Source organism: Pungitius pungitius, chromosome 10 (assembly GCF_949316345.1).
Source record: "Pungitius pungitius chromosome 10, fPunPun2.1, whole genome shotgun sequence".
In the NCBI taxonomy this organism is placed as follows: domain Eukaryota; kingdom Metazoa; phylum Chordata; class Actinopteri; order Perciformes; family Gasterosteidae; genus Pungitius; species Pungitius pungitius.
Window position 1 is genome coordinate 2,826,975 of NC_084909.1, and position 26,752 is coordinate 2,853,726.

At 49.2% G+C, this 26,752-nt stretch overlaps 3 protein-coding genes across 6 annotated transcripts; 1 reads left to right on the plus strand and 2 right to left on the minus strand.

Annotated features, from left to right (window-relative positions):
- Positions 1–120: 120 nt before the first annotated feature.
- Positions 121–7,103, minus strand: prkag3b (protein kinase, AMP-activated, gamma 3b non-catalytic subunit). Of its 3 annotated transcripts, XR_009957018.1 has the most exons (14): positions 6,935–7,103; positions 6,255–6,321; positions 5,827–5,957; positions 5,645–5,726; positions 5,126–5,184; positions 4,987–5,032; positions 4,859–4,913; positions 4,505–4,631; positions 4,140–4,305; positions 3,938–3,975; positions 3,636–3,782; positions 3,011–3,510; positions 1,550–2,554; positions 121–407 (listed from the first exon to the last, which is right to left on the minus strand). XR_009957018.1 is itself a non-coding variant. In XM_062565200.1 (13 exons), the coding sequence occupies exons 1-13, from the start codon at positions 6,950–6,952 to the stop codon at positions 2,532–2,534; spliced, it is 1,053 nt and encodes a 350-aa protein (XP_062421184.1). In that variant the 5' UTR covers positions 6,953–7,103; the 3' UTR covers positions 435–2,531. The 3 variants fall into 3 exon arrangements, 1 of the variants encoding a protein (XP_062421184.1); XR_009957017.1 differs by lacking the exon at positions 121–407 and having other exon boundaries at positions 435–2,554; XM_062565200.1 differs by lacking the exon at positions 121–407 and having other exon boundaries at positions 435–2,554; positions 3,417–3,510.
- A 2,367-nt stretch (positions 7,104–9,470) lies between these two features.
- Positions 9,471–19,762, minus strand: ttll4 (tubulin tyrosine ligase-like family, member 4). Of its 2 annotated transcripts, none has more exons than XM_037488122.2 (21): positions 18,474–19,762; positions 16,359–17,557; positions 15,638–16,055; positions 15,200–15,341; positions 15,053–15,120; positions 14,883–14,946; positions 13,327–13,445; positions 13,055–13,165; positions 12,889–12,965; positions 12,606–12,800; positions 12,298–12,380; positions 12,097–12,225; positions 11,843–11,965; positions 11,654–11,752; positions 11,251–11,385; positions 11,027–11,164; positions 10,827–10,923; positions 10,528–10,738; positions 10,049–10,116; positions 9,869–9,939; positions 9,471–9,681 (listed from the first exon to the last, which is right to left on the minus strand). In XM_037488122.2, the coding sequence occupies exons 2-21, from the start codon at positions 16,953–16,955 to the stop codon at positions 9,492–9,494; spliced, it is 3,135 nt and encodes a 1,044-aa protein (XP_037344019.2). In that variant the 5' UTR covers positions 16,956–17,557; positions 18,474–19,762; the 3' UTR covers positions 9,471–9,491. The 2 variants fall into 2 exon arrangements, with proteins under 2 accessions (XP_037344019.2, XP_037344020.2); XM_037488123.2 differs by lacking the exon at positions 18,474–19,762 and adding an exon at positions 17,950–18,402.
- A 126-nt stretch (positions 19,763–19,888) lies between these two features.
- Positions 19,889–25,631, plus strand: si:ch211-67e16.11 (uncharacterized). The gene is made up of 8 exons (XM_037488129.2): positions 19,889–21,053; positions 21,693–21,944; positions 23,076–23,303; positions 23,679–23,849; positions 24,076–24,207; positions 24,403–24,569; positions 24,665–24,925; positions 25,003–25,631. Exons 1-8 carry the CDS (start codon positions 20,771–20,773, stop codon positions 25,177–25,179), a joined length of 1,671 nt encoding a protein of 556 aa, XP_037344026.2. The 5' UTR covers positions 19,889–20,770; the 3' UTR covers positions 25,180–25,631.
- Positions 25,632–26,752: the final 1,121 nt, after the last annotated feature.

Consider the following 26,752-nt stretch of genomic DNA (forward strand, 5'->3'; position numbering starts at 1 on the left):
CACACACACACACATTCTTCAGTGGAACAATCGCAAAAGTGGTATTTTAAATCAACTTTAACTACAATGATAGCAGAAAAATGGCCGTATTAGTTGAGATCTTCCTAAAAAGGCTCCATCTCAATCTCATTTGGGAATTGTGTTATAATTGTGTTATTATAATTGTGTGATGATTACATCGCGTGATGAATGACCGTTACACCAACAGTTTGACAAGGGTTTGTCTTTGACATGACAGGAATGATTACCCTCCTGTACGCTGTCAACACAACAAAGCCACAGTGTGTGTGTGTGTGTGTGTGTGTGTTTCCAGGGCCTCACCCACAGCTCCCTTGTTTGCCAGGACCAGGTCTGTGTTGACTTTCTTCTTCTTCTTCCCTTTCAGGCCCAACATCAACTTGGCCTTCCTGCTCTCAGAGGGGGGGGGGGGGGGGGGGGAAACATCTTACTTTTGAAACTCTCTTAGTCACGAGTGCTTGAGGAGAACCTTCTCGTATTTGGTATGAAAACGATCTACAAGTGGTTTCAGCTTTGTCAAAGCTTTTCAAAAAACGGACTTTAGATTTTATTACTGCGGAAGCAACTAAGTTAAAAAAGAAATATTGATTACAAATCATATGGATGACATCATCCTGTTTGACACAATTTGAATAATTGTTAAAGGTTCATACAGCTTAAAGCATTCATTTGAATTGCTGCTATTGTATAACATTACATTAACTAAATTCAAATTTGAACTCCTGTGGTCTTTGGAGTTGTGAGTGTCTGAGTATTCACGTCTCCACGTGTCGAAGTTTCCTTCTGATCCTTTTATTTGGTAAATATAACTGTGACCATTCAGTAAGCATCAGAATTTCCCCCAAAAAGGAAAACTGCATTGCGTTTAAATCCCTTAAGGATTCCATTTAAATAAAACCTTTTTAATGCCATTTGTATTAAGTCGTGTTAACTTAAGTTTATAATCAAAACATTAAAAATGTTGCAAAAAATTCTGATATTTGTTCTTTTCCCCCCCCTCAGATTTACAAGAACAGGAAGAACTACTGACAATAACCACAAGCCCCTCAGACTGCTCACCCCCGACTGTCTGAGAGATCCATCCTGCACAATCCAGAGGTTTCCTTTTCTTTTCAGATACCAGGAGGGTTTCAAGTCCTTCAGTCGACGAGCAAACCCTTCAAATCGGAATGCTGACAGGTGTCTGACTGAAGGAAGGGACACCGTCCCCGCGTTGGACCAAGCTGAATATCATTGGACGCATCACTGCAGGGTCAATAAAGACTTGAGGGAACCTCCTAGAACCCGTCCTCACCCTCCCCACCTGCGAGTCACACAGCTGTTCACCACTAATGTCACATCTCCACGGGTCATCAGGTAAACCCCAACGCAGAAATACACTAAACCGTCAAACTCTCAGTCCTTTCGGATCTGGATCACCAAAAAAAACAACATCAAAAAACCACACACACACACACTTAGATCAGACTGGCGCAAAATCCAACCAAAAGAACCAGATGATGACCCGACCCGGTCGGAGGAGGCCTCCTACCTGAGTTTGGGCTCCATTCCTGCAGTCACGCGTCGCTCATCGGTTGTGTCGGCTGGACGAGATGCATCTGGCCGCGAGTGTTTGCTCAAGGACGCAGCAGCCTGAGCTGCTGATTGGTGGTCGTAATGCAGAGGGAGTGCGAAGATCCTTTATTTTTTTTATTTATTACTTCATCACCTGCAGGAGAGTTCAAGAAAAAAAAAAAAAAACTGTCTCCAAAAGTTCACCTTCTTTTATTTGTTTTTAGTTCTAGAGGTATTGCTTGTATCATCAGTATGAATGTTGTATATAATGTTAAATAGATTGCGTATGTGTGTGTGTGTGTGTGTTCGTGTAAAGTGGTGATCATGTGACCAGGATGTATCAAAGTGGTAGAGTTAACAAACCCTCCCCTGGTAAACAGGGCGGCCATTCCTCATCATCCAGACACACATCAGCTGAGGGATACTGAGTCAACACGAGGGTTACATCTCAATAATCACACGGTAGAGTATTATGGGTATCACCATGGTTACTGCAAATTAAAATGCCTGTTGGTACAAACTGCTTTTTACCAGTAAATGTAGAAATAAAAACATGACAACATAAGGTATGATAAGAAATTCTGTATTAGCAAACAGAAATAATAAGGTTAAAGGCTTACAATGTGAAAGAAACATGAATTATTTCATATGTAAGTATAAGTGTGGTGATCTACAAATACAAACTATGACACGAAAGAAAGAATGTCACCCACTGCCCATGAAACGTGACTTTCGTTTTGCTCTGAGCCTTTGGTCACTGTAGCTCTGCCACCAGGAGCCTTTCCTGAAGCAGCTCCCCAACGGGACCAAGCTCCACTCCAGCAGCCTCAGACCCCCGCGGTGAGAGGGGCCTTCACTGCTGCTCACGGACCGACTGGGACGTGGACCAGGGACCTCGGGGACGCTTATTCCTCTGCTCACTTATTGTCCTGTTGTCTTCCCCCCCCCGTCCTCGCTCGTCAGTGGGATCCCTGGTGAATATCTGAAAAGGATCAAATCAGAAAAAGGCAAACGGTTTGACGTCTTAACCTTTGAAGAAGTGACCTCACTTCATTTATACTTTCATGGTGTTGCCATGAAACCAAGCAAGATGTTTCCATTCGTTTTCGTTTAAAACTCAACACACGGGTTTTGATAACCGGAAGGCGAGCACAAAGTCCAAGACCCGTGCACATCATAGCAGAGCAACCAGGGAAACCGGATCGTCGGGTATCGCCACGACCTTTTTTTTGGATCGGAACGTGTCGATCCGCTGCGCGAGCCCCCCCCCGAGAGACAGTCAGGGGGCTGCACATCGCACGCAGAAACCGACAGGTCCTGCAGGACGGCCGCCTGCGTTGCTGGTAAGTCTGGTGGATCTGGTATGATGTCAATGAACAGAACCGCAACGGCATGCCGGAACGGCACAGCGGCGGCGGCGTGACGGGTCGCTTCTCACCACAAGGGTCCGTTTGGCCGCTGCCGTCGTTGGCCGTGACCTCCCATGACGACGAGTCTTAAAAGCGCTCCAGAAAAAAAAAAAAAAAAAAAGGGAGGCCGCGTTCCAGACGGGTCGAGGTCAAAGAGGACAGAGGACAGTGAGCTTTCAGGTGACGTGAGGGAGCAGAACGGGTTGCCGAGGTTAATCTGAACAGCAGTGGGGGGGGGGGGGCTTCAGGTGGACCCCCGACTTTCTGCAGCCTGTCTAACGAGGAAACCTAACGTTAAGCGGGAGGAAAGGTCTTCAGGAGGATGAGCCTCTGGAACACGAGTTTTCACAGGAGGAGGAGGAGGAGGAGGAGGAGCTCACACGGACAAAGAGCAGGAGGTGAAGTGTTGGAGTCAGGAGCACAGAGCATCAATACCTGCAGGGGTGAGAACCAAGGCTTGGAGGAGGTCAGAAAGGGACACGATGCCTCTCACCACATCGTCAGCGTCCACCAGAACCAACCGATGCACCTGAGAGGGAAAGGATTCAGGAATCCACTTAAAGTCAGTTATGGCTGCACATTTTATTTATTACACGTTCACATGAACTCGGTCCAGACTCCATAAGCGGGTTCGGGGGGGGGGGGGAGGATCACCTCGGCCTTGGCGATGCGGTCGATGATGGTCTCCAGCGTCTCGTGCGGGTAGCACTTGAGGACGCCCTCCATGCAGCAGGCTCTGGAGGAGACGGCCTCCCGCATCGTCATGTTCAGGTTGTTGTAGTTCTTCTGGGCGGCCAGGTTCTGAGCAAAAGGAGAAAAAGGGGGGCGGTGGGCGTAATCACGTGACCGAGGCGAGGCCTCACTGCTGCGTCGCTAACGCACGTACGTTTTGATTACTCATCGCATTCGTTACATTGATCGTTTTCTATAAAGCGACTAAAAGAAATCGGACTTACTATGACGTCGAACCTGGAGTACAGCGCCACCACTTTACCTGCAGGGGGGGGGGACACACGGAGGCGTTTACTGGGCCGAGGGGGCGACCTCGACAGAAGACAAAATCAACACCGGATGGGAAAACACAGGTGAGATCTATTGATGAACAAGACAACAAGCTGTCGATTATTGATCGGTAATGAAGCCTTAATTCACACCCACCTCGCTCGCTGACCACGGGCAGAGCGGACACGCGCCGCTCCACGAAGATGGTCAGAGCGTCGAAGACGGACGCCGTTTCCTGCACCGTGGCGATCTGCGTGAAGGTACCGATCGACACCTGGTTGATGCGCTTCTGAAGAAAGTCGGGCTTCGGGATCTTTGACCTCTGGAGAGGGAGGAAGGAGAATGACCACAGGAGGTACAAAACACTTCAACATGATTGCTGTATCAAGTTATGATTTTTCCAAAATAAAATATCTTATTGTGAAATTGAATTGACAGCTATTTATTCATTTTCAAAATTCCATTCCATTGGAAGCGACGTTACGTGGAGGCGCGATTACTGCAGCAGGAGAAAGCCTTACGAAGATGTGGAGGAACTTGAGGATGCGTTTGTGCGTGAGGATGTGCAGCACGTTTCCTGACGCCGGGTCGATCACCGGCAGCCGGTGGATCTTATTCTTCAACAAGGAGTAGATGGCGTCAAACAGACTGATGAGACAACAGAACTCACAGTTAAGGTTGGAATAAGTACACGATTGTACCCCTGGTCGTTCTTAAGGAACTGATTAAAAAAAGGGAGAGAACACAAGGAGCGTTAAAGCACACTCGGCCACCATAGAGAATGTATTATTTGAACTGCTACAGTCATTTAGGAGCTGCTTTCTAAGATGATGAGATGTAACTCTGCCATCAATGAACTATTCGGAAGGTTTCACCTGCAGTCCGGAGTGATGCTGATCAGTCTGTTGATGGAGTACTGCAGATAGATCTCTGCAGACAGAGACAAACAATGTATTCCATGTACGTAGATGTCTTTTTTTTCACAATACAAAGATGTGCAGACCTCTCCATGTCTCGATCTTGTGTTCTTCCAGCTCATAGATCTGAACCTGCACACAGAGCAGACAGCTCTTATTTTATGTATAACCGCACCATGTGACACCCGTGATGTCTTTATTTGATCCAAAGGTCCTAAAACTCACCAGCGGAGACTTGTAGTACCGATGGAGAATGTTGATGAAGTCAGTGATGGTCAGCATACCTGAACACACACACACACACACACACACACCACAATAAAAGGCCTTCAGGTATACATTCAAACGCACATATTAAAGGGAAACACAAAAGCGGTTACGGCAGTTCACGAAAACACCAAAAGGTGGCGGTGAATGCACGTTTTGAATATGAATTCACACATTTTTTAAACATTTATCATAATGTGACTCATTCCTCTTGTATAATTGTTGAAACATTACGTTTTTGTAGAATGAAACCAAATTTAATTATCTCATCATTTCCAAATGAGTTGGACCGGTGGGTTAGATAAATAAAATGGCCATGATTATAATGTGGCCTTCTTTTTTCTTTTGAATATCAATAAGAGGGGGGGGGGGGGAATCTGATGATTGGGGTCACTAATATAATGTGTGTACTGGACACTTTGTGTTAAGAGTTCAAAAGAGGGACAGAGACTTAGACAGAGACGTATTAGAGCTCACCCACAAAACACTTGAGCTTGTTGTCCCACAGGGGGGCGGCCCTCACGCCGTTCGCCACCAGGGCAAAGAAGGCCTTCTTCACCTGATACGAACACACACACACACACACACACAAACACACACCAAAGACAGTTACAACCCAGAAGTGCCGTGCAGCCGCGGGTCTTCGCAGGGCTCCCTACCTGCAGCGTGGTGTCAAAGATGACCAGTTTGGAGCTGGTGGGCATGGCGTCGTAGCAGCAGTGACTCTTCATGAAGTTCATGTACACCAACGCGTCACCGTCGACGCCTGCAGGGGGCGCAAGAGCACGGCCTGCATGCGGACAGCCAACAACCGAAAACACAGGATTCACAGGTTGGTCCACGGGCCAAGTGAAGCGGAATGAGGGGGGGGGGGGCAAGTCCACCAGGGGGCGACTCTTCTTGCCCCATTAGAAGTCTACGAGAAAACTACTAGATACACGTTCAAGTCTTCTTCAATGCAGCATGGTGTTCATTTAGTAAATATGACCCATTTAGAGTCGAACGGACCTTAAAGCAGGGTCATGTTTGAGGGCGGGGCTACCTTATGATTGACAGGCGTCACACAAGGTTACAAAATGTTCTTTACCTGTGCTCTTCATTGAAAGAACATCCTCTTCCTCATCCTCTTCCTCATCCATCTCAAATAACGGGACCTGGAAAAGGAAGAAAATAAGCAGCGGGCGATGATCTCTGTCTTTTTAAGAATATTCTGGTCATCTTTCAAAGTAAAATCATTACAGATGAGCAGAAGACAAAAACCTATGAAATCTGGTTCCCCACAAAAACTACGCAGGTTCCACAACAAGTGTCTTCCTCACATACATCTTGCAGGATATCCCATTATATACGGAGGGAATAGTCATCGTGGAAGGATTATAAGTGAGGCCGAGTGAGGGAGGCGGTGGGGGGGGGTGGAGGGCAGAGTGGCAGTAAACGTTGGTTTCAGTTTGCGTCGTCCGGGCAGCTCATCTGGGTCGAGGACAGCGGATCCGGGTGGAAGATACTCTGAACACTTTTAGCACACTGGGTCACCACAGTAAACTACAATGGAGCATGTCAACCCAGAATTGACATGATGGAGACCAGTGCTTACCAACCGTGGGACAACTGAGCCACAAAGTCATCAAACTAAGCAGACGTGGTCCAGACGTGAAGGAAGCGTCAAAATAAACATTCATCTTTAAAGAAAAACAGCAAGTGGGCACAAAACGAGCAAATGAAGACACCATCGCATAAGAGCATAAGAACATAAAAGCAGACGGTTACCTCTGCGTCAGGCTCCATGTTCTGGGGGCGGGGGGGGGGCGGGTGGAGCAGACTTTCAGCCTCTCTGGCACCAGATCGATCGGAGAACACCTGGACTCCGACGCCCGGTCATCCGTCACGCCCTCCGACCATGTCAGCTAGCACTGGGTGGAGGGAGGGGGGGGGGGGGGGGGGGCAGGAGGTAGAAGAAATGCAAAAGGACGCTGGGAGAGAGAATCTGTGCTCCAGCGGGCAGCTCCGTCCTGCAGGGTGTGAATGTCTGGGAAAGACTGAGGTCTAAATGCGGACTGAGGGGTCAGAGGCCTGTGGCATTCACAGAGAGAGAGGGGGGGGGGGGGGGTTGAGACAGACACATACCCTAGTAGGGTGACAGACCTTATCAAGCACCTCTTTATCATCCGTTGGAACCTCCTCGGGGGGGAAACCTCGCCTCCGATGGATCAACTCAGGACTGGAAACGGCTCAAAGTCAAACCATTTCATTTAAACTCTGCTAAATGGTCCACAATGCACAGTACCTGCCGTCTGTAAGCCAGGTCACTTCTAATTACCCACGATGCCAGTGTAACCACGGTGACTGCGACACCGTTCTGATCCACAGGCGGCTCCGCTTGTTTGTTTGCACAGATGTTGACCTCAAAGAGCCAATCGGTGTCCAAAGGACAAGTGGAAGCTGCTGCTTCTTCGCTCGTTGCCTCATACGGGGAATAACTAACGTAGTTGATCTAATTAGCATCAAGTCTCCCCCAAAGTTATGCTGCTGCGCATCAAAACCTTCTTTGGCCACCTGAAAAAATATGTGTGAAAAAATACTGACAAAGCACAAAAATGGAGTCTGATGGTGGTTATTAGCAGATTTCCAATTAACAGCAGCTTTATTTTGTATTTCTGAACATGTGACACAAGTAAGCACAATACTTCGAGAGGTCTGGCTCTTTGGTACCCTTGTGTCGGTTTGGTCACGTGACCCGAAACACCAAAGTTCGGTAGAGCTGTGGGTCTGTGGACATCTCTCACATCATCGGAAGTTAAAGAAGTGTAACCAGTGCAGCTTTAAGGTTCGTAGGACGTTCGAATTTCACTGTCAAACTATTCATAGACAACTGGGGCGAGGGGGGGGGGGGGGGGGGGGGGCTTGTGTGCAGCTTAGAACTGAATAAAACAGATTCACCAACTCAGCAACAACTGTTACAAAATACTACATTAAATACTACACTAAGCACAACTAATGGATGCACTTAGTTTAAATGCTTCCATGAAACTAAACAGCGTTTACTCTGGAGAGAGAAGCTGTGGTATTAATAGTTTACTTATAATAGTCACTGCACCGTGTTCAACAGGCTGTAAATCATTGTGTGACTTAATCCGACACCAAAGGGAAACCATGCTCTTCTTTTATAGGATTGTAAAGACACACACCAGCCAGAAAAAGAGCGAGTCATCAAATAGTACCACCAGTTACTTTAATTTCAAAATAGCCACCCTGAAAAATGAACATTTCCTTAATGTTAGTATGGTGTGGACTCAGTCTTCACTTGGTTAACGCAAACATTAAGACTCCAGTTATGAACTATTACGTTTATTAAACGAGTTTATTTTATGCCTCGAGCCCATTATATCATTAAGGGATGTTTGTGTTATTTATGTTGACTAAAGGATAGAATAAATATTACACGAGGTAATAATGTGCTGAAGTAATGAACTACTACTTTTATTGTGAATTCTTCTGCTCTGATCAGTCGTCACTTCCTCTTCTATAACATTCTCATTTCTCCTTCTGCTCCACGTTTGAAACAACAAGTTTATAGAAGCTCGCATTAGGATTTAAACGCAAACAATGGAGCTTCTACTCTGTTCTGACAGCAGCAATAACACTTCAGGATGTAAAATGAGGTAAATGTCTCTATGCCAGCGCTTAGCTCACCTACAACCTGTACTTCCGGTCAGCGTCACTACAGATTAAAGGAAAAGCCCAAACATTTGTAATGTCCTCCCAGTAGAGACTTAAACCCTGAGGAAACTGCATAAACGCTTCACCCGCAGTGTTAATGGGATTAAGAGTACAACTCCAACACTCCATTTATTCTCTGTGCTGAATGCCCTCCTCACGCAGAGAAACAAGCTGTTAAATGTAAAGTCAGACCGGCTGATCCAGGTTCAGTGTTCAGGTACCTGACAAGATGGTCATCCAACGTCTTCCTGCTGTAGTAACCTCCGATTCCACCTGCTGAGAACGTTCATGAGGACGCTGGTCACGCCTGCTCCTGAACATCCCTCTGCAGCACGTTTCCAGTTACAGCAGGACGTTTTGTTTTAAACCTCTGGCTGCTCAGAATACATTTGAACACTTGTATGGTCTTTGAAAAAGAGGTTCACCTGAGGACTAAAGAGGATGAACAGTGGCCTCCATTTCCCGCATAATGACCCGTTAGTGCTCACTGCTCCCACTTCTGATAGCTAACTACAATCCAAACCCTTCCAAGGGGTTTCCTCAGAGTTCTTAGGGGGGGGGGGGGGGGGGGGGGGAGGATGGGGGGGGTGAGGGAGCCTCCCGGGCCTCAGAGGGAGGCGGACTGGCGGGGCAGCCGGCGCCGGGCGCGGCCGGGCTGAGGGCTGGCACAGACGCTGCTGGACACGCTGGATCCAGGACTCGGAGAAAAGGTGCTGGAGATGGAGGCCGCCTCGGCGTCGGACCCGTCCCCGTCCCCGTCCTCTGCCTGGGAGCGGTGCTGATGGGTGACCACCACCCTGGGGAGGCGATGTCGTTAATAAACCCGACGGCGTTAAACTACTCGGCTGTAGAGGTTTTAAAATTGAACGTAAACCTTTTGTCATGCTGTATTCATTTCATCTTGTTACACTTACACAAGCATGTAAAACATCCACATGAAGGAGTATTATGCTTGTCTATATATCCCAATATTCATGTGTGTACCTCGAGGTGGAGGGGCCGAGGAGGTCTTGTTTGTGGGGATCAAACCTGGAGATGTAGCTACTCTTGGACCACTGGGGAGAAAACATGAAGAATGGGTTCAACATGTCAGATGATGATAAAATAAACTATATTTGCCATTCATGAACTATTCAAACAAAAAAGGTAAACAACATTCCCCACCATGTGGAGGGGGTCACTGGTTCCCAGGTGGACTCCTTTCTCACAGAGAGACGTCAGCAGACTGATACCTGCACACACACACACACACACACACACAGACACACACACAACATCTGGATTAACTCTTTAGGGAACTCCTTTCTCCATCCACACTCTGAGACTTCCTCCTGGAAGTGTCAAAAACATTTTAATCTAAGCCTATAAGTTCTTGTCTTGTTCAGCAAAACCACCTGATTATCTCAGAATGATCTTGAAGCTGAGCATTTAAAGAGCCAAAACTCTTAATTATGAGATTTATATATGAAAGAAACATGAACATAATTGTTTGATGAATCATTGAACTGTTTCCTTCTCACAAAAGGTCGAGACGAGAAGGTGTTTTGAAGAACATTAACACACTGAGTATTAGAAACAACTTCTGCCTCAGTAGGTTGGAGATGAAAAGAAAACCCTTGATCATCAGAATCAACGCAGATTACCTTTGGACCTGCTGCTCCAGTACTTCTGCTCCCACTGGTCCAGCAGGATGTTGAGGTATCTCGGGCACTCGAAGAAGCGGAGGTAGCGGGAGGACGCCGGCGACGGGAAAATGCGCTCAAACTGGCCCACGCGGGTGCGCTCGTCTTCGCTGGCCGCCAGCACGCGGACGTCCTCCGGGGTCAGGACGTCCAGCACCGTGGAGAGGAAGTCCTGCCAGGGACAGGAGGAGGCTTTACGACTCTCACATCTTAAAAAAAAAAGGTTTCACCTGTGATTTAACGTGCTCGTGGTCACGTACCTGGTCGGCGTAGCGTTGGGCGAGGTAAAAGGCCCGTTTGACCTTTTCGTCGGCAGACTGCTCCGGCTTGGTCCTCTCCCTGGTGCCCACACACAGACTACACACACACACACACACACACACACACAGGTTGTATGAGGTCTACAGCCTTTTCTGAGGCTGCAGTTTGTGGACGTTGAGATGCAGTGCCGCCTCCCTACCTGCTGGTGGAGCTGGAGGTGCTGCTGCAGGGCGCGACCACATCCTCTTTTTGGGGAATACGGAAGCCTGCCAGGTTCAGGAGGTCTCTGATCATCTGACCTTTAACGGCAACATCCAGCGCCGTGTTGGAATGGAGGCTGGGACCAAGAAAAAAAAAAAACCCCGTAAGGAGACGACGGTCATTTTAAAACCCGTGGGAGTTTTATTTATGCGCGTGTCCTACCTTGGTGATATGTTGACCTCCAGGATCCAGGGTTTGAGCTTCTCATCCAGCATGATGTCGAAGCCAAACAGCTCGTGGCAGCTGTACGGCGTCCTCACGTTGCTCTTCAGCAGGTTGTTGACGTACGGCTCCGACCTGACAACAGACACACAGCACAACATTTCACAATGGTGCCAGGATTCTAGATTCCTTTAGTCATTCGTCGCTCCAACATGTCACAGAACCTCCTGAGGCTCCAGACCGCCACACAAGGGTTAAAAAAGATTATCGGAGCGCCGACTCCAGGAACTCTGAGATGCATCCGTGGTGGCCCAGATAACAAGGTGTCTGTCATTTTAGATAATAACAATCATGATATGTCCTAATGATGAAAAGGAACCGAATAAACTCACTCGGGACTTACCCAATGATGGTCTTGATCACAATGTCTTTAATCTTCTCCCAGATACGAGTTGTGTTGACTCCTTTAGAACCAAGATACTGCCACAAGGCCTTCAAAGCCCTAAAAACACACACACACACACACACACACAGTTAAAGTTGAACACGCGCATGCAGCAGAGTAGCACAGTAGCAGCAGAGTTTGACAAACCATTTGTGTCCCTGGCAGGCCTTGTCGTCGCTGTTGCTCTGGTACTCGGAGTTCTTCTTGTTGACGCTGTAGTTGGTCAGATGCATGAACTTGTTGCCCAGAGTCTTCATGGAAGACGAGTACCTGCAGAAGGAGAAGAGTTGAATCAAATCGCTGACATCTCATTCAAAAGTAAGCCACGCATTACTTGTTGTCATCTATGTAGCACTTTGACGTTAACCAAGTGGACAGTAATTGGCCGGAGGGAAACTGACTTGCAGCTGGCGAATCGAACCAGTCCGTCAGAGAAGATGTAAATCCGGAGCGGGTCGTAGCAGCTCACGTAGACGTAGATCCGCAGGTCGAACTTGTTGCCGCTGATGAGGTAGGGCTTGTGAAGGTACCTAAAACAAACGCAGTAGGATCAGCTGTTGATCTTGATGATCAACTACGCGGTTTCAAACCTGTCCACTTACTTCTGGACCAGCAGTGGTCTCTTGCGGGGCATCTGGCTCCATTTGTGGATGACCTGGATTCCTATTCCTCTGGCTGACGCAGGCTGGAAACAACAAAACTTGATTCAGGCATTTATGGTCTCGTTTAGGAAACATTCATCATTTACCAAACTATTACCACCAATTGATCGTTAAGACACTCTTACCAATTATCCAGCAACAAAAACCCTGAAGACTAAATATTGATAAATAACGTGGAATGAAGAGCATGAAACTACCTCCAGGTGAAGGATGTAAATAGATATTGATTATGTGCTGGCACAACGCACCGGCTTGATGATCCATTTCTGCCGGGAGCCCCCGTCCTCCCAGGCCTTGCGGAGCAGCTTGGTGTCCTGAGGCAGGACGAAGGTTCGAGGGAAAAAGCTGAACTCCTGTTTGCCGAAGTGGACCTGCATCTTGGATAGGTTCCTCCACAGCCGGTCCTTTCTGCCAATCTGAAACGTTCCCGGGAAGTGGTTCAACTGGGACGGGAGGAGAGACACGGCCGGTTCAGTGAACTCCTCAGAGAGCCATCAGTGGGTTTCATGTTGCCCTCAGTGGGTCTATCACCTTCTGGTGCTCTGCCAGGGCCTTGAAGCAGGGAGACTTCATGTGGTGTCCCCAGCAGCCCAGCCAGTCGTGGCTTTCTGCACAAAAAAAAAAAAATCATCCGTCAACACCACCGCATCTTCAGAAGAACCCAGACTGTGTCAGCGGCGACTCTCGCGGGACTTACTCTTGGTGACTTTGAAGTGCGACCTGCCGACGGTGTGCTTGACGATGTTCGGGGTCACCGTGCTGATCTTCCATTTCAAGAGTCGCCGTTGCTCGGCGGGCAGCAGTTCCACTGTGGGGGGGGAAAACACAGAAGGCGATTTCCATGGAGAAGATTTCAATTTTCCAGGTCAAATCCCAGGTCACTGGGCTTTGACGACATCATTGGAAGACCTGAACCCAGCAGTGTGGGGGTTTCTCAAGGTTCTGCCTCAACAAACAGTCGGGCTTCACCTTTCTCATCGGCGGTGCTGAAGTAGAGGGTTGGAGCGACGAAGGGGAACAGACTGGGCACCAAAGCGGGTCGCTCCTCTCGCTCGTCCTCGCCCGCCGGTGACATCGGCCCCTCGACGCTGAGAGGAGGAGCGAAGGCAAGCAGATGAATGTTCACGTCCAAACGCAAGCATCCTCCCTCAGGAGGGTTATGTTTATGAAATAAAATGGATAATCCCTCAGTAAAAAAAAGGGCTCTCATCATTTTGAAGCATTTTCAGCGTAAACAAACTCGTTGCCTGAGAAATTAAGTCATAAAGAAACGTCTTGAGATCATGAAGCGCATTTTCTTTTTTTCTCTCCTCGATATTTAACCTTTGACTCCATCTACATTAATGGAATCCGTCGTCTCCATTAAGACGGGCAAATTCTCACAACTGATTTGAAAAGTAACGCAGCTCCAGGATGGAAACGCACTTTGCACTACTAACACGGTGCTTGTGCGAATTCTGGAGTCAGACACACACACACACGTGTACATTTTGAACACATGTCCTCACAAGCCTTAATAAACCATTTAGCCAGCGGGGAGGACAGAGACCGAACCAACACAAACGCTAACCCTGGGGCCGCAGCGGCTCGACCGTGTTCTTAGGTCCAGCGCGTCAAAATAAAACCATCGCCTACCTTCGATAGACACAAGACATCCCCACACCAAATAGGAAAAAGAAACCTCCACTCACACGACAGTCATGTAGGAAGGATGAACAAACAGCTGGATGGAGGGAGAGAAGCTGACGTTGACCTGCTGCCGATCCGACAGGTGCACGTTGGCATTGCAGCCGCACTGGGCCAACTCGACACTATACTACACACGAAGGAGCGACGGCCTTCAGGAAAGGTGTAGGGTGGTGGTGGGGTGTACGCAAATGAACACACAAAACAAATCAGCTGGCCGTGGCGGGGGGGGGGTGGCGACAATAGCGGCCCCTATCCAGGCTGTTTTAACAGAGAATCAGCTCAGAGTCTTTGGTGGGAGTTCTATTGTTGAGGGAACAACAGAGCGGACCTTTCCACCACGCTCTGCTGCTTTCGGCCCCTTCCAACAATTACCATGAGAGAGAATGAAAGAGAGGGAGAGAGAGTCCACAGGATCTGATGAGCCGATTTGTTGCCCGTCAGCAGATCAATTAGAAGAGGACAGAGATTTTTTTAAGATGCTGGAGTTGAGAAAAATTGATCTTGACCGGAAAGGTCAACACAATAGTTTTTAACTACAGAACATGCGCAGTGTAAAATAAGCCAGAAAGGACTAAAATACACTCAATTTAAAATTATGACAGAATATGATGGATATGATATAAAAAGGGCGACAGCTTCACTTGGTGCATAGGAGGTAAAAACGTGACTAAGCACGAGAGCGGAGAGACAATAGATCAGACATCAGATCCGTGAGAAAGAAAAACAGACGAGGAGGACTTGTGAGAGCAAACACCGGTCACCGTGGGTTCACCTCAAATGTAATCAGACATGTGTGTGTGTGTGTGCGTCAGAGAGAGGTTGTAAAGCACTTTTACCCAGAACAGGCAGTGATGGATGCTGTGGATGAGGAGCCGTTGATGGAGCAAGAGTCTGAATCATCTGAAGACAACACAGGAAGAAAAACCAGTGGTTCACTAAAGACAGCTCAAGTACTCAGACTGTACTATCAGAGAGTGTGTGTGTGTGTGTGTGTGTGTGTGTGTACCATCATCACTGCACGCATTCTCCAGCTCATCGGGCAGCCCCTCCTCGACCTGCATCACGGTATCTGAGCTGGAAGACAAAACAAATTAAAACTAGACCTTTGAGGTGGGGGCTCTATCTATTGAAGAAGCGACGAGCGTTTACACACCCTGACGGCTGAGACTCTTCAACCAGCCGGGCCTCCATCGGCGAGGGTGAGGAGGGGGGTGGAGGCGGGGAAGAGGCAATGAGCTGGATGGCAGAGATCTGAGAGGTCACAGAGCCCACCAGGGCTCCTGCAGGGGCCACAGCTACGAGGGAAACTAAAGGTCACTTCTCTAGGAACTTGATTTTTTTATATTATATTTTCTCCATAAAAGGTCAAATATGTTTGTAAATGCGAAACTAGTTTGAAACTAAACTCAAGCTCCATTGCAACTGCGTGGGAGGAGTTTGATCAAAGAAGTAAACAAAGCATTTTAAAATAAGAATAAGTAAGCTTTTCTTAACTTGCACACAAAACAAACAAAAAAAACAAGCTGGGATCATGTACTGGGACGTATTGCATAACCATAGCCTGAGGTATGAGGTAAACCATTGGGATTACCTGTGACTTTGGTGCTGGGCACCGTCGGCGGGGGGGCGTCTTCGGGGAGAGCGATTCTCCCGAATGTGGTGGAGGTGGAGGAGGAGGAGGAGGAGGAGGAGGAGCTCCCCGGGGCCTGCTGCTTGGGGTCCAGGGTTCGGGGCTTGCTGCTGGCGGCGGATGCCAGCGCCGCCGGAGGTCGACCTCGTACCTCCAGCTGAGCGGTCGAAGCGCTCATCCGCGTGCGCGTGCTTTGTGCCCGGCTGCACGCCGCCGCTGCCGCCGCTTTGACCGACATCGTTTCTCTCACTGTGTCCTGCGTGTCCGATCTCAGTGGCGCCCACAGGTGTTCAGAGAGAGTAAGGCACAGAGGAGGCACCGACGGCGTGGAGCAGGAGGAGGAGGAGGAGGAGGAGGAGGAACGGTCTGCTGCTTCAGGCTGAGAAGACAAAACAAGGAAAGGTGGGATGGGGAAGAGGATGTAGTGAGTGGACCTACCTTTAACCTATTGTGGTATTCAGGCCGCCATATGCATTTATACCGAAATATCGAACCGCCACTTACTACTCGTAGAACAAAATAGTTCTCATGGAGGAGCTTTGATAATCAATTAATTCTAATAAAAAATTCAAACATTCTGCACTAAGAAAATCACTGCAGTGATGACGACCCGATGACCACTAGAATTAGTCAAAAAATAAAGGGATTCTTTTAATATGAGCTGTTAACTCTTTACACTCACCGTTGAGCAGTCAGTTTGCTGCGGGCTGGGCTGCCTTTTGACGAACAGGTCCCGGTAACAAATAGAAGAAATAAGCTCCAATCCCAGGTTAAGGGTTAGGGCGTCGCCTGTGGGGGCGGAACTTCTGCCCGTTGCTGCGTTGCCTCCGGGCGGCGAGGCCTGCAGCGACACAGGTTTCTGCACGGCACCCGCCGGCTGGACATTAAGCGGGCCGTCCCCCTCGGTGACGGACGGGGGGGCCCTGGGTTCCGCGGGGCCGCCCCCAGCCTGCTTCGGTCCCTGGTGTGGGCCGAGAAACCCATTCGGCGTCCGTGGCAGGTGTGGAGACCCCTCTGGCACTGTGGTGGATTGGCTCTGGGCGGTGGTTTTAGTTCTGTACCCGTTCTCCGCCACAGACGCGCACGCCTGCCTGGGCGGGGGGGCAGGCGTGGCAACGTGTGAGGAGAGGGGTTTGGCTCGATCCTCTCTCGCGGGAGTCGGCCTGAAAGGCACTTTGGTGGCACGCGCACTGACCGAGGTGGCGCGGGTGGGGCTACCTGCGTCGGAGCGCGGCCGGAGCTCCGCCCCATCCCAGGGGGACGACTGGTTGGTCGGCATGGCAACGGTCGATGAAGCTGCGGTCGCACGTCTGGAGAGCAACGTTTAGGGGCGAGGTCAACGGGAGTGACAGCCTAAGTTGGAGGAAGGTTCGCTTCCCTAAAAGAACCCCCTCCCCACACAGCTTTCCTCTGGTTCTTTGGTAGCAATGACGTCTGAAATGTCAGCTCCAGTGGGATAGAGACGAAAATGTGCTATTGGTCCCCGTGGCTCGTCTCCAAGATCTCGATATGTCTTGACTGACAGTGAACATAACTGCCGCCCCAGGTGCAGTGGCAGCGGTACGCCGCGAGCTCGCGTTAGCTATGCACGCTAACAAGCCTTCACGTGAGCTTTCCAGCTCTAACTAACAGGCGCACGCAAGAGGTCGTCCTGGGACTCGAGGGCGAGACGTGAAAGACATCGCTGATGCAGACCGAGCAGGAAGCGGTTGACCCCGTCCTCCTCTGAACAACTCCGGGGATGAAACGCAAGCTCCGGCGTGCGCCGGGACTTTGGCTCACAAACAGGCGTGGGGCCGTGGAGCAGGATGTGGCCTTCCCGGAGTTCTCCGGTCTTCCTCAGCTGATCCACGGGAGGCAATAGACGGACAAATCTCCCTGCTGAAAGTGTGCAAGAGAAGCAGAGTCAGTCTGAGAGAATCTAGTCCTCGAATAACGGACCTTCATCAGAGGACCGGGGACTTATTCCCTTCATGAGGAAGGAAAAATCACAATAGTTCAGTACAGAACCCAATGCTGCACTTGGAAAGAAGACATATCAAATGGAAGTTAGATTTCTTAATTAGATTTTACTTGGAAAATAATTTGCGCTTCTGCAGGTTGATATTCTGATATCCAACAGCTGTTAAAAAAAACGATATTAAGAAAAAGTGTACATTTAGATAAATATGTATTCAATCAACACTAAAGTCAGTGAAAATATCCACCTTAAGTGAACAGTCTAATTACCTAACTTTGCTTTGAGCCATTTGTTAAACTGAAGTTGAACTCACAGCGGGGTCTAAAGTTGGGTTGGAGTGATGTTTAAAAAAATGGCTCACAGCCATGTGAGCTAGTCAAGGTGGTGAAGCGAGCTAGCTAGCCTGAACGGATGGAAGCAAGTCCTCCTTCGCAACGTCACTTCGCAGTTCCAGATGTTGCCGGTGGTTGCTCATCTGTAATCACGCCGTTTGGAGGGCAGCGTTAGTTTCACGTGCGCGCGCGCTACCGCGACACGCCGCTTCAACGCTTAGCTTCAGGGTGGCTAACTCGAGTTAAACGAACAGGTCCGCTCCGATCACCGTAGGCCGGACGCACATTAACGTCTATGAAAAGGGTCCACGCGCCCACAGGTGTCAGGATGACCTGTTAGCGTCGGGCTAGCTCCTCCCGTTCACCGCCGCCCAGACAGCGTTAGCTTAGCAACAACGACCAACACAACGCCAGCTGCCACCGGCTGTTTCCCCCCCCCCCCCCCCTCGTGGCAACAATGAAACACGGGCCCGTCATCAGTTCATCAGAATACATTCATACGTACGCCACCACGTGTACTGTGCCTAACATGACGTCCCGTCGGTGGCTGGGGGTTCTTGTGTCGGGGTGAAGTAACGTTAGCTAACTTAAGTTAGCTGAAAAGTCCGATTGATACGTCACTACCGAAGATCGTTTGTTGAGACGAGAGACTCACTCCGCCTCACTTCCTGGTTTGCTTCTGACAGCATTTACATTACAACAGAATGTTTTAATATAGAGAGAAAGGGTTTTTCAGCTTAGTTATTTTAGCTTTGTCTACAATCAGACTTTCTGGGAAAATAGTAAATTACAAAAAAAAATCAATCGTGAAATAATGGGGAGTGCCAAACAGGACTGGCCCAGAGACCATTTTTGACAAGTGGGTCTTAGACTTTATTAAGGATTATAAAATATACATCATGTTTAATAGAAAGGGGGCTTAGTGGTGATAAGAAGAATATTCCCTTTTATTTAGTCTAAGAATCATAAAGTTGCACTTAAAAATATATAATCCGAGATGATATAAATTGAAAAATATGTTTTTTTTAATTAACGGAATTGTTCTCGTGGCAAAATATTTGTGTTGGCAGATGTTGACACATGTAGGCCTAAAATATGCATTTGATTCCACAAACCAATCCCTGCCCATATATGAGAGATGAATCCTGAAACAATGCAATGACGAAAACCAAAAAGTTAGACCTGCCTCCCAAAAAGTTAGACCTGCCTTACTGTTACTCGTTTCTTTGCATTGTGTGTCATTGCCAGTTAGCATGAGGCCGGTGATGAGAGAGTTGATGACATCCTTCAGCCTCCTTGGGGTCCTTTGCTGAGGAGCAGCATGTGATCCCCACGTCTTCTCAACATCTCCCCACCAGAGGGCTCCCTGGAGGGAAGACCAACAGCTGTGCTGTATCTTTTTACCTCTTCTCCCTCCTCTTCTCTCTTACTTCCTATTTCCATTCCCCTCTTGGTCCTTCTTATTATCCTCCCTCTTCTTATCAGCCCTTCCTCTCCTCCTTTGCACATTTGTATTCTTTCTCCCTTGTCTTTTTCTCACTTACTCACAGTTCATCCTTTGCAATCTTCCTTCATCTCCTTTCCTATATTCTGCCTGATTGTCCTATTGGCAGTCTCCTTCCTCCTTCCTCTGCTTCTTACTTCCTCCTTGTTTCTTTTCTTGAATCTCTTCATTCTTGTATTTATAACCTTCCCATCCCTCTTCACCTTTCTTTCCACTTTTTGTATCTTTTTCCTACGGTCTCATCTCTGATTTGTATTTATTCGTAATTTTAATGGGGTTTTTTTGTTGCTCTTCTTCCTTATTTCACTCATCCATTACTCCTTGTAGGACTCTTCCTCCTCTCTATCCCACTGACATGTCAGAGCTTGCAGAGGGAGGGAGGGAGAGAGAGAGAGAGAGAGAGAGAGAGAGAGAGAGAGAGAGAGAGAGAGAGGGAGGCTGAGCAGCAGGACTACTTCTGTCAGAGCTGAGGACGTTCCAGTCTCTAGTGCCACTGAGAGCAAAGAGTCTGCAGAGGACAGGCTGGTTGTCCCAGGAGAAGAGCCAGTCCAACAACAAGCACAAGAACAATCAAAATCGACTGAATTGACACCATTGGGGACTATTGGAATTATTGAAACCTGAAGAAAACGTGACGAAAAGGAGGATAAAGAAGAAAAAGTGACCCCGAGGAAAGAAGGAGAAGGGATTGTAAGAACAACCAACGAGAGGATGTTGGTGTCTGTTGCATCGCATCAGGTACAAAGTAAAGAAGATTATACATGAAGAAAAATCTTGCATATTTATGTGTTTTTTTTATCCAAAAGAATAAGGAGGAACTCAGTAAAAAGAAGAGAATCAGAAGAGGAATATGTTTTTCTATCATCCTTTTAACGATCAAACGTGTTTTAGACCAACGTTTGGTTGAACTCTCGGAAGTCTGATAAAAGACGGAGGAACTAGAAAGACGGAATATCAACCTGTCAGCTAAAAGCAAATGAAGCAAAAAAAATACCTTTTCTTGTTTTTTTGAAACAACTGAATTTGCAGTTTGGTGAAGGTGCAGGAAAAGTTGAACTAAACTAAAAACGTAAAACAAAGCTACAGAAACGCAGGAGTAACGAGTCATAAGTGACAAAATAAAGGGGTACAGAGTAATAAAGTGAAAAGAGTAAATATCTCAAAAGGAGCGGTTCAAAGAAGGCACAAGGGAGGAAAGGAATAAACAAGGAAGGAAAGGAGACGAAACAAGGACAAATCCAAAGAACCAAACTACACCACAGAAGAGGACTAAAGGAAGAAACCACAAGGGGGTGAATATGAGGCTCCTGGTGCTCCTTTTGGCTCCTCTCTCCATCCTCCTCCTCCTCCTCCTCCACGTTGCAGCGGTGGCCCCCGTGGCCCCCGTGGCCCCCGGGGCCGGCGCGGGGGCGCCGGGCCGCCTGGAGCGCTGGGTCCGCTCGGGCCTCCAGTCGCTGCAGTGGGACCAGCTGGACCGGTGCCTCCGCATGTCCTCGCTCTCCAAGGCCGAGTGCAGGCGGCTCGCCCACCTGCCGCTGTCAGCCGTGGCCGTGTACGCCTCGGAGCCACGCGCAGCCGCAGGTACGGGGGGGGGGGGGGGGGGTCAGAGCATCGTTTGGGTGATTTCTGAAACGTTTCTGCATTAAAAATATAAATTTATGGGCACAGCCATACAAAATCACAAAGACCGGTGTTGTACACGTTTTCATTTACTCTTTTTTATCATTAAAACGCAGTTTGCATATTCAGCATTTACAGCTGGCCAATCAAATGATTCTTGCATGATAGAAGTATGTCTGAATATGCAATCGATTATGGAACAAAAGCCACGGAAATGGAAGAATAAACCCTGCAGATGATAGTTGTTTATTTGAATGGGAATAACTCATCCAAAGTGTATGTAAAGGGGGACGCGAGCTGGATGACGCCAGATTCAAAAATCTTGTTGAATTCAGTTGCTGGATGGATATTTTGTTGCATAAAATGATAAAAATTTAAATATAAGACTATAAATGATGTGTGAGCAAACCCCTCTCTAGAACCTTTCATAACATAGAGAGAAATAAAGGGGTGAAGGTCGGTGGATGTAAGAGCTTCTAAAGTGGAGACATTGAGACAAAGCACCTTTATGTGTGTTTTTAATATAACTGACGCGGTTTAGACACTACAGGGGGGGAAAGGGAGGAACACATGTAATAATAGACATCCCCCCCCCCCCAGGTAACGCAGACAAGGTCGTGGCCATCCTGCCGGACTCCTCGGGCGGCTCCCTGAGCTCCAAACCGCGGGGGGGAGGGTTCGGCGGAGGCCCCCACAGGCCGCAGCAGTCTGTCCCCGGCGCCGCGGCCCACGACGCCGTGCTGGTGCTGGACCCGAGCCCCGGGGAGAACTTTGGCCACCCGGTGGTCCTGTTCTACGTGGACGTGAACGTGACCAAGAAGAGATGCTCCCACCTGGATGGCATCTACCTGGGTGAGAACCAATGCCTTCTGATCTGATGCTCACGTTCGTGGCTTCTCCCTGTGCCGCTTACATTTTCACATGTTTGGAGTCTAAATGCAATATAAAAGCAGTATAATAACATCACATAGTTGTGATATTGGGTTTCCTCAATTTTGAATCAGTACCCAATGTGCGTGTATCTGTGCACATATTTAATGTGTGTGTGTGTGTGTAAAGATCAGCATTAGACGGAAGCAGAAGAGAAAGTCATAGTGGGATGAAAGCTCCATTTATAGCTCATTGTGTGATGAGGGACACTCCTCTGCTCAGGGGGAGGGGGGGAGGGGGGGTCTGACCCAGCTGCATCTTTAGCCCTTTTTGCCCCGCAGCTAAATCCAATTCATCCGTCCCCGTGTTTCCAAGTGTGCTCTTGCACTTCTGTCTTTGCGAAAAAGAAGGTTTCGACATTTCTCCAGTTCAGAATGTTGAGCGTCCCTTCTTGGGCTGTTTTAGCGTCTGCTGCCTTCAATAGAAACTCCTTCAAATTACGTAAAGATGAGAGGATTGTTTTGTCTCCATCATAAACCAAAAGAACCGTCATTGTTAAGGACTCGGTTGAAAAATCGTTAACAGGAGGCCGGCTGTTCTTCTGAGACACTGAAGCGGGAGTATTTTGGTCATATCTGGAAAAAGGGTTGACAATCAAGCCAGCGACGTCCCCACTGGGGATAAAAGGCCAAAAGTGAGAGTAAAAGTGCTTCATCCATGTAGAAACAGCCCAAAGGGGACGTCTTTTCTGTGATGGTCCTCACGAAGTCCTGCAAAAGAGACGAGTTTTGAAAGTGCAGGTTGCCGGCTTCCTGCTGTGAGAGCGGTTAGGGCCAGATGTTAAGGTGAATTTGGCCCGTCAATTATTCATACACACACACACACACACACACACACACACACACACACACACACACACACAGCACTGAGCCCCCTGCTGGGCCCTGCTAGAGGGCTCTTGCACCAAAGTCTATCAAAGTGAAACTTTCTTGAGACCCCATTTAACCCGGCGAGGGGATGCAGACGCAGAGCCGCTGATTCCCCAATGCGAGAAACGAGCTGAAGCCATCATCATCATCACCATCGAGGTGTCTTTCACCCCTGTGTCTCCAGGCGAGGAGTGCTTGACTCTGGCTCTGAAGGGCCGCTGCCAGAACCAGCTGAAGCGCCGCCAAGCCGGGCCAGAGAGGCTCATGGGTAACGGGCACCGGCTGACCGGCGGCGGCGGCGGTGGCCGCCGCCCGGTGGAGCGGGCCGTCGGAGGGCTCTGTGAGGTCCACTTCCTCCCGCTGGTGGTCGCCGTCGGAGACAGCAACCGGACGCAGAGACTCAAGTGTGTCGGTAGGTCCCTTCTCTCAGGGTTCAGAAGAGCTCAACACGAGGAGGTCTGCTTTTCTTCTCTCCTTGCAGGATGTCGGCCATATTTCCCGGCCTACATGCCCAACACATTCCAGGAGTCTCAAGGGAAACTCGCCAATTAAGACGATAACATATTTTTACATCAAACTTTGATCTTCAAACTCATTCCTGAAAGCCTGAACATCCTGGAAAACCGTTTAAAAAAACGAGCCCGGCAGTTTCCCCATGCTGACGTGCTAAAAATTGCATTGCATGACAAATTCATCCGGGCCATTCCCGCATTTTGTATCAAGATTGAAATGTGATGTGAAAAATGTTGAGCTCTTCCTAAATCCAGAAGTGGTTTCCCTCCAACAGACCATGCGGCGTTCGCGAGGTGCCCTCAGCCGCTGGCGATGGGCTCGCCCGGCCCGCCCGTCTCCAGCTGCGAGCTGAACAAGAACACCAGACGCTGCCACCAGCAGCCGCTGGCCACTCACCTCTCCTGCCGCCTGTACCAGACCTGCGACCACGCCGTGCTCGTCTCAGGTAGGACGCGCAGGTGTCCCCCCCCCCCACGCGGAGGGACGCTGTCTAGTCTCTGCAAGCGCAACCCATTCCTAGTGTTTTGTTGGAGATATGTAGATGTGTAAGCATACATGGGCAACGAAAGCCCATTTTAGTTCTGATTCTGAGAGAAGGTTGGATCTTGATGACGATGCGATGTGGAGCTCTACCACCTGCAGACGTACTCAGAGCTCGGATACCCCTACAGGCGGCTGGCAGCAGCAGATGACGTTCCAGCGACATGTTGAGAACCTCCAGAGGTTCCACAGGATGCTGAGGAACAACGGCTTCCACAAAGAACACATCAAGACCTTCTTCGCCAGCAGTGGACAGCTTCCGGGTAGGCCGCTTCTAAAACCACACAATCAATCAACACAATCACTCCAGTTATCTCAGAAAATCGGGACATTGCGATCTCTCCTTTTCCTACATTACTAGCACCAACTTGAAAAGAAAAGGTTTTCTCCTCTTTTTGGGTCCAAAAATCAACAAACTCCACCTGACCTTCTCTCCCCCGCCCCCCGTCTCCCCACAGACGAGGTGGAGGGTGTGTACCCGGCCACGGAGAAAGCGGTGATCCGTAACCACGTGTCGTACGTGTGCAGGAAGCAGCACTGCGCCGACTCGCTGGTCCTCCTCCTGAACTCGCCGACGCGCAACGACGGCGCCATGCTGCTGTGGGACGCCAACCTCAACGGCATCGTAAGAGCGACACGCGGAGGGAGAACGGGTTCACGAGAAGGAAAGAATTCACTCACTATGTGTGTGTGTGTGTGCGCCCCCCCCCCCCCCCCCAGGCCGACTCTAAGGAGCGATACTCCGTCAACGAGCTGCTGGCCGACCTGGCCGGCTGCAGGGCCACGCGCGTGCTGCTGTTTGTGGACCAGAGCTACAGCGGCGTTCTGTCCAAGAGGCTGCGAGGGTCCCAGAAGCACCTCAACGTGGTTCTGATCCAGAGCCCGGCCCGGCACAACCACCAGAGGTTGAACCCCGGCCGGGACGAGAGCGGCTGGTCCCGCATCGGCGCCGCCAGCTGCCTGCTGGACCACCTGGGGAAGGTAGCTCATCACATGGAAGGCTCTATTTGCTTTGGATTCTTGGACTTCTTCTGAATCTAATCAGGTCTCGTTGTCAGGGCACCGGGATGTCCCGCCTCCTGGAGCCGTGGGCCGGCCTTTTGAACGTGACGCTGGCCGGCGCCCCGTGCAACGCCACGCCGCCTCTGACGGAGGGCGAGATGCGGCGAGAGTACCAAGGCTGCCAGAACCTGCCCACCGCCCTCTGGCACCGGAAAAACAGCAGGACCAACTGAGAGAGAGAGAGAAACTAATTCATTATTCACACACACACACACACACACACACACATGCACCCGCGCACACACACACACACACACACACACACACACAAGACACACATGTTCACATTACGAACATAACTTAGGGCTTTAGTTACAGTGTGCTGGTGTTTCAGTAACCATGGCGATGGCAGCTCGTCCCTACCGGAGTGGACTGAACACCATGAGAACCGTGTGTGTGTGTGTGTGTGTGTGAGTTCAGCAGGAGGACAACCCCTCTGAAACCATTTCTGTAGCTCATGCTGGTGTGTGTGTGTGTGTGTGTGTGTGTGTGTGTGTGTGTGTTTGTACGTCACAGCTCACTTCAACATTTCAGAGCCTTTCACCTTTTCATTTGACCACCTTTCTGCTTACCTTATATTTTTTCTCTCTTCATATTGTTGATATTTTGTCGGCTACTTCCCCCCCAACCTTTTCCTCTCGTCTCCATCTCATTTCCTTCCTCTCTTTATCACTTTAATTTACCTCTCTAACATCTATCCCTCCTCCTCGTTTGATTTATTCCTGTATTTTTTTTCTGCTCTTTTCTTTTCCTTTCTGCAAAACCCCCCGAGTTGAAGAAAAATGTTTTGACAAAAACATTTGCCATCTTTACCCCCACATTGGTTTGTGTATGGTCAGCACTGAGGGCAGTTCGCCACGGGATTAAATCCCCCACCTCATATTCCAACACTGGTTCTCACTCTCCGCTGGTTCCCTTCGGCCCTCGGGGGGGGGGGGTCAGAGCAAGGTCGCTTGGACGAGTCGGGAGTGAGAAGGTGTTTCACATTTGGCGAAAAGAGACAAACACACCCAGTTCAGCTCTGGTCACCAGTAAAACCACAGACAGAAAGGGTCATGATTAAGATATGAAGCTCTGTGACTGCCCTCACTGCTACAGACAGGCTATGGCATTTTAATAAGGGCACAACATCTGTGTGTGTGTGTGTGTGTGTGTGTTGCACAGGCCTCACATGAAACATGCACTGGCTCTAATAGTAACCCCCCCCCCCCCCACTAACGACGTCTACCTGCTCCTCTGCGATGGTGGTGGTACTCTGTGATCCGGGTCCGTCTGAGTGTACCGACCCGGGTGTCTGTCGCTGGGCCTCGGCGGTTTTACACCAGAGAGACGCTGTCTGTCCGAGAGATTGGAGTCCATCGGGAGAAAGACTTTGCGAAGGCGTGGCGGGCGTTTTGGACCAAAAACCACGTCACTCAGGTGGAAATGTGCGTATTCCCAGTTGGTGTAACGACCTGTACAGTACGAGTACGAGATGTAATTTAGCAGAATGGTGTCTAGTTGCATGCCTTCAAATCACGCTTAGTCAATAAAGTATGTTTAGAATCCAGAGAAGTACGTGAGATTCATTTGTCCTGGTTCCCTCTCTGTTCAAATCACACACACACACACACACACAATGGAATGGGGACCACATCTGGAGCTCAGAGTGTGGAGCTTTGACCGCGTGTTACAAACCTGTGAACACCTGGGCCGGGATCCACGAGCGCGACAGGTCGGGGGCAGCGAGGGCCGGTTGGAGAACGG

What these genes read in the sequence shown, in the direction of transcription:
- prkag3b (XM_062565200.1), bottom strand. An exon ending in CAAGCTCAAGTGTTTTGTGG is followed by an intron (nt 5,185 to 5,644) that starts GTGAGCTCTAAT and finishes GTGTGTGTTCAG; the next exon opens with GTATGCTGACCATCACTGAC. An exon ending in GGTACTACAAGTCTCCGCTG is followed by an intron (nt 5,033 to 5,125) that starts GTGAGTTTTAGG and finishes CTCTGTGTGCAG; the next exon opens with GTTCAGATCTATGAGCTGGA.
- ttll4 (XM_037488122.2), bottom strand. Translation starts at nt 16,955, where the DNA reads ATGCCGACCAACCAGTCGTCCCCCTGGGATGGGGCGGAGCTCCGGCCG. An exon ending in CCCTGGCAGAGCACCAGAAG is followed by an intron (nt 12,801 to 12,888) that starts GTGATAGACCCA and finishes CTCCCGTCCCAG; the next exon opens with TTGAACCACTTCCCGGGAAC. An exon ending in ACCTCCAGCTCCACCAGCAG is followed by an intron (nt 10,924 to 11,026) that starts GTAGGGAGGCGG and finishes GTGTGTGTGTAG; the next exon opens with TCTGTGTGTGGGCACCAGGG.
- si:ch211-67e16.11 (XM_037488129.2), top strand. Translation starts at nt 20,771, where the DNA reads ATGAGGCTCCTGGTGCTCCTTTTGGCTCCTCTCTCCATCCTCCTCCTC. An exon ending in CCACGCCGTGCTCGTCTCAG is followed by an intron (nt 23,850 to 24,075) that starts GTAGGACGCGCA and finishes ATACCCCTACAG; the next exon opens with GCGGCTGGCAGCAGCAGATG. An exon ending in TGCTGGACCACCTGGGGAAG is followed by an intron (nt 24,926 to 25,002) that starts GTAGCTCATCAC and finishes TCTCGTTGTCAG; the next exon opens with GGCACCGGGATGTCCCGCCT.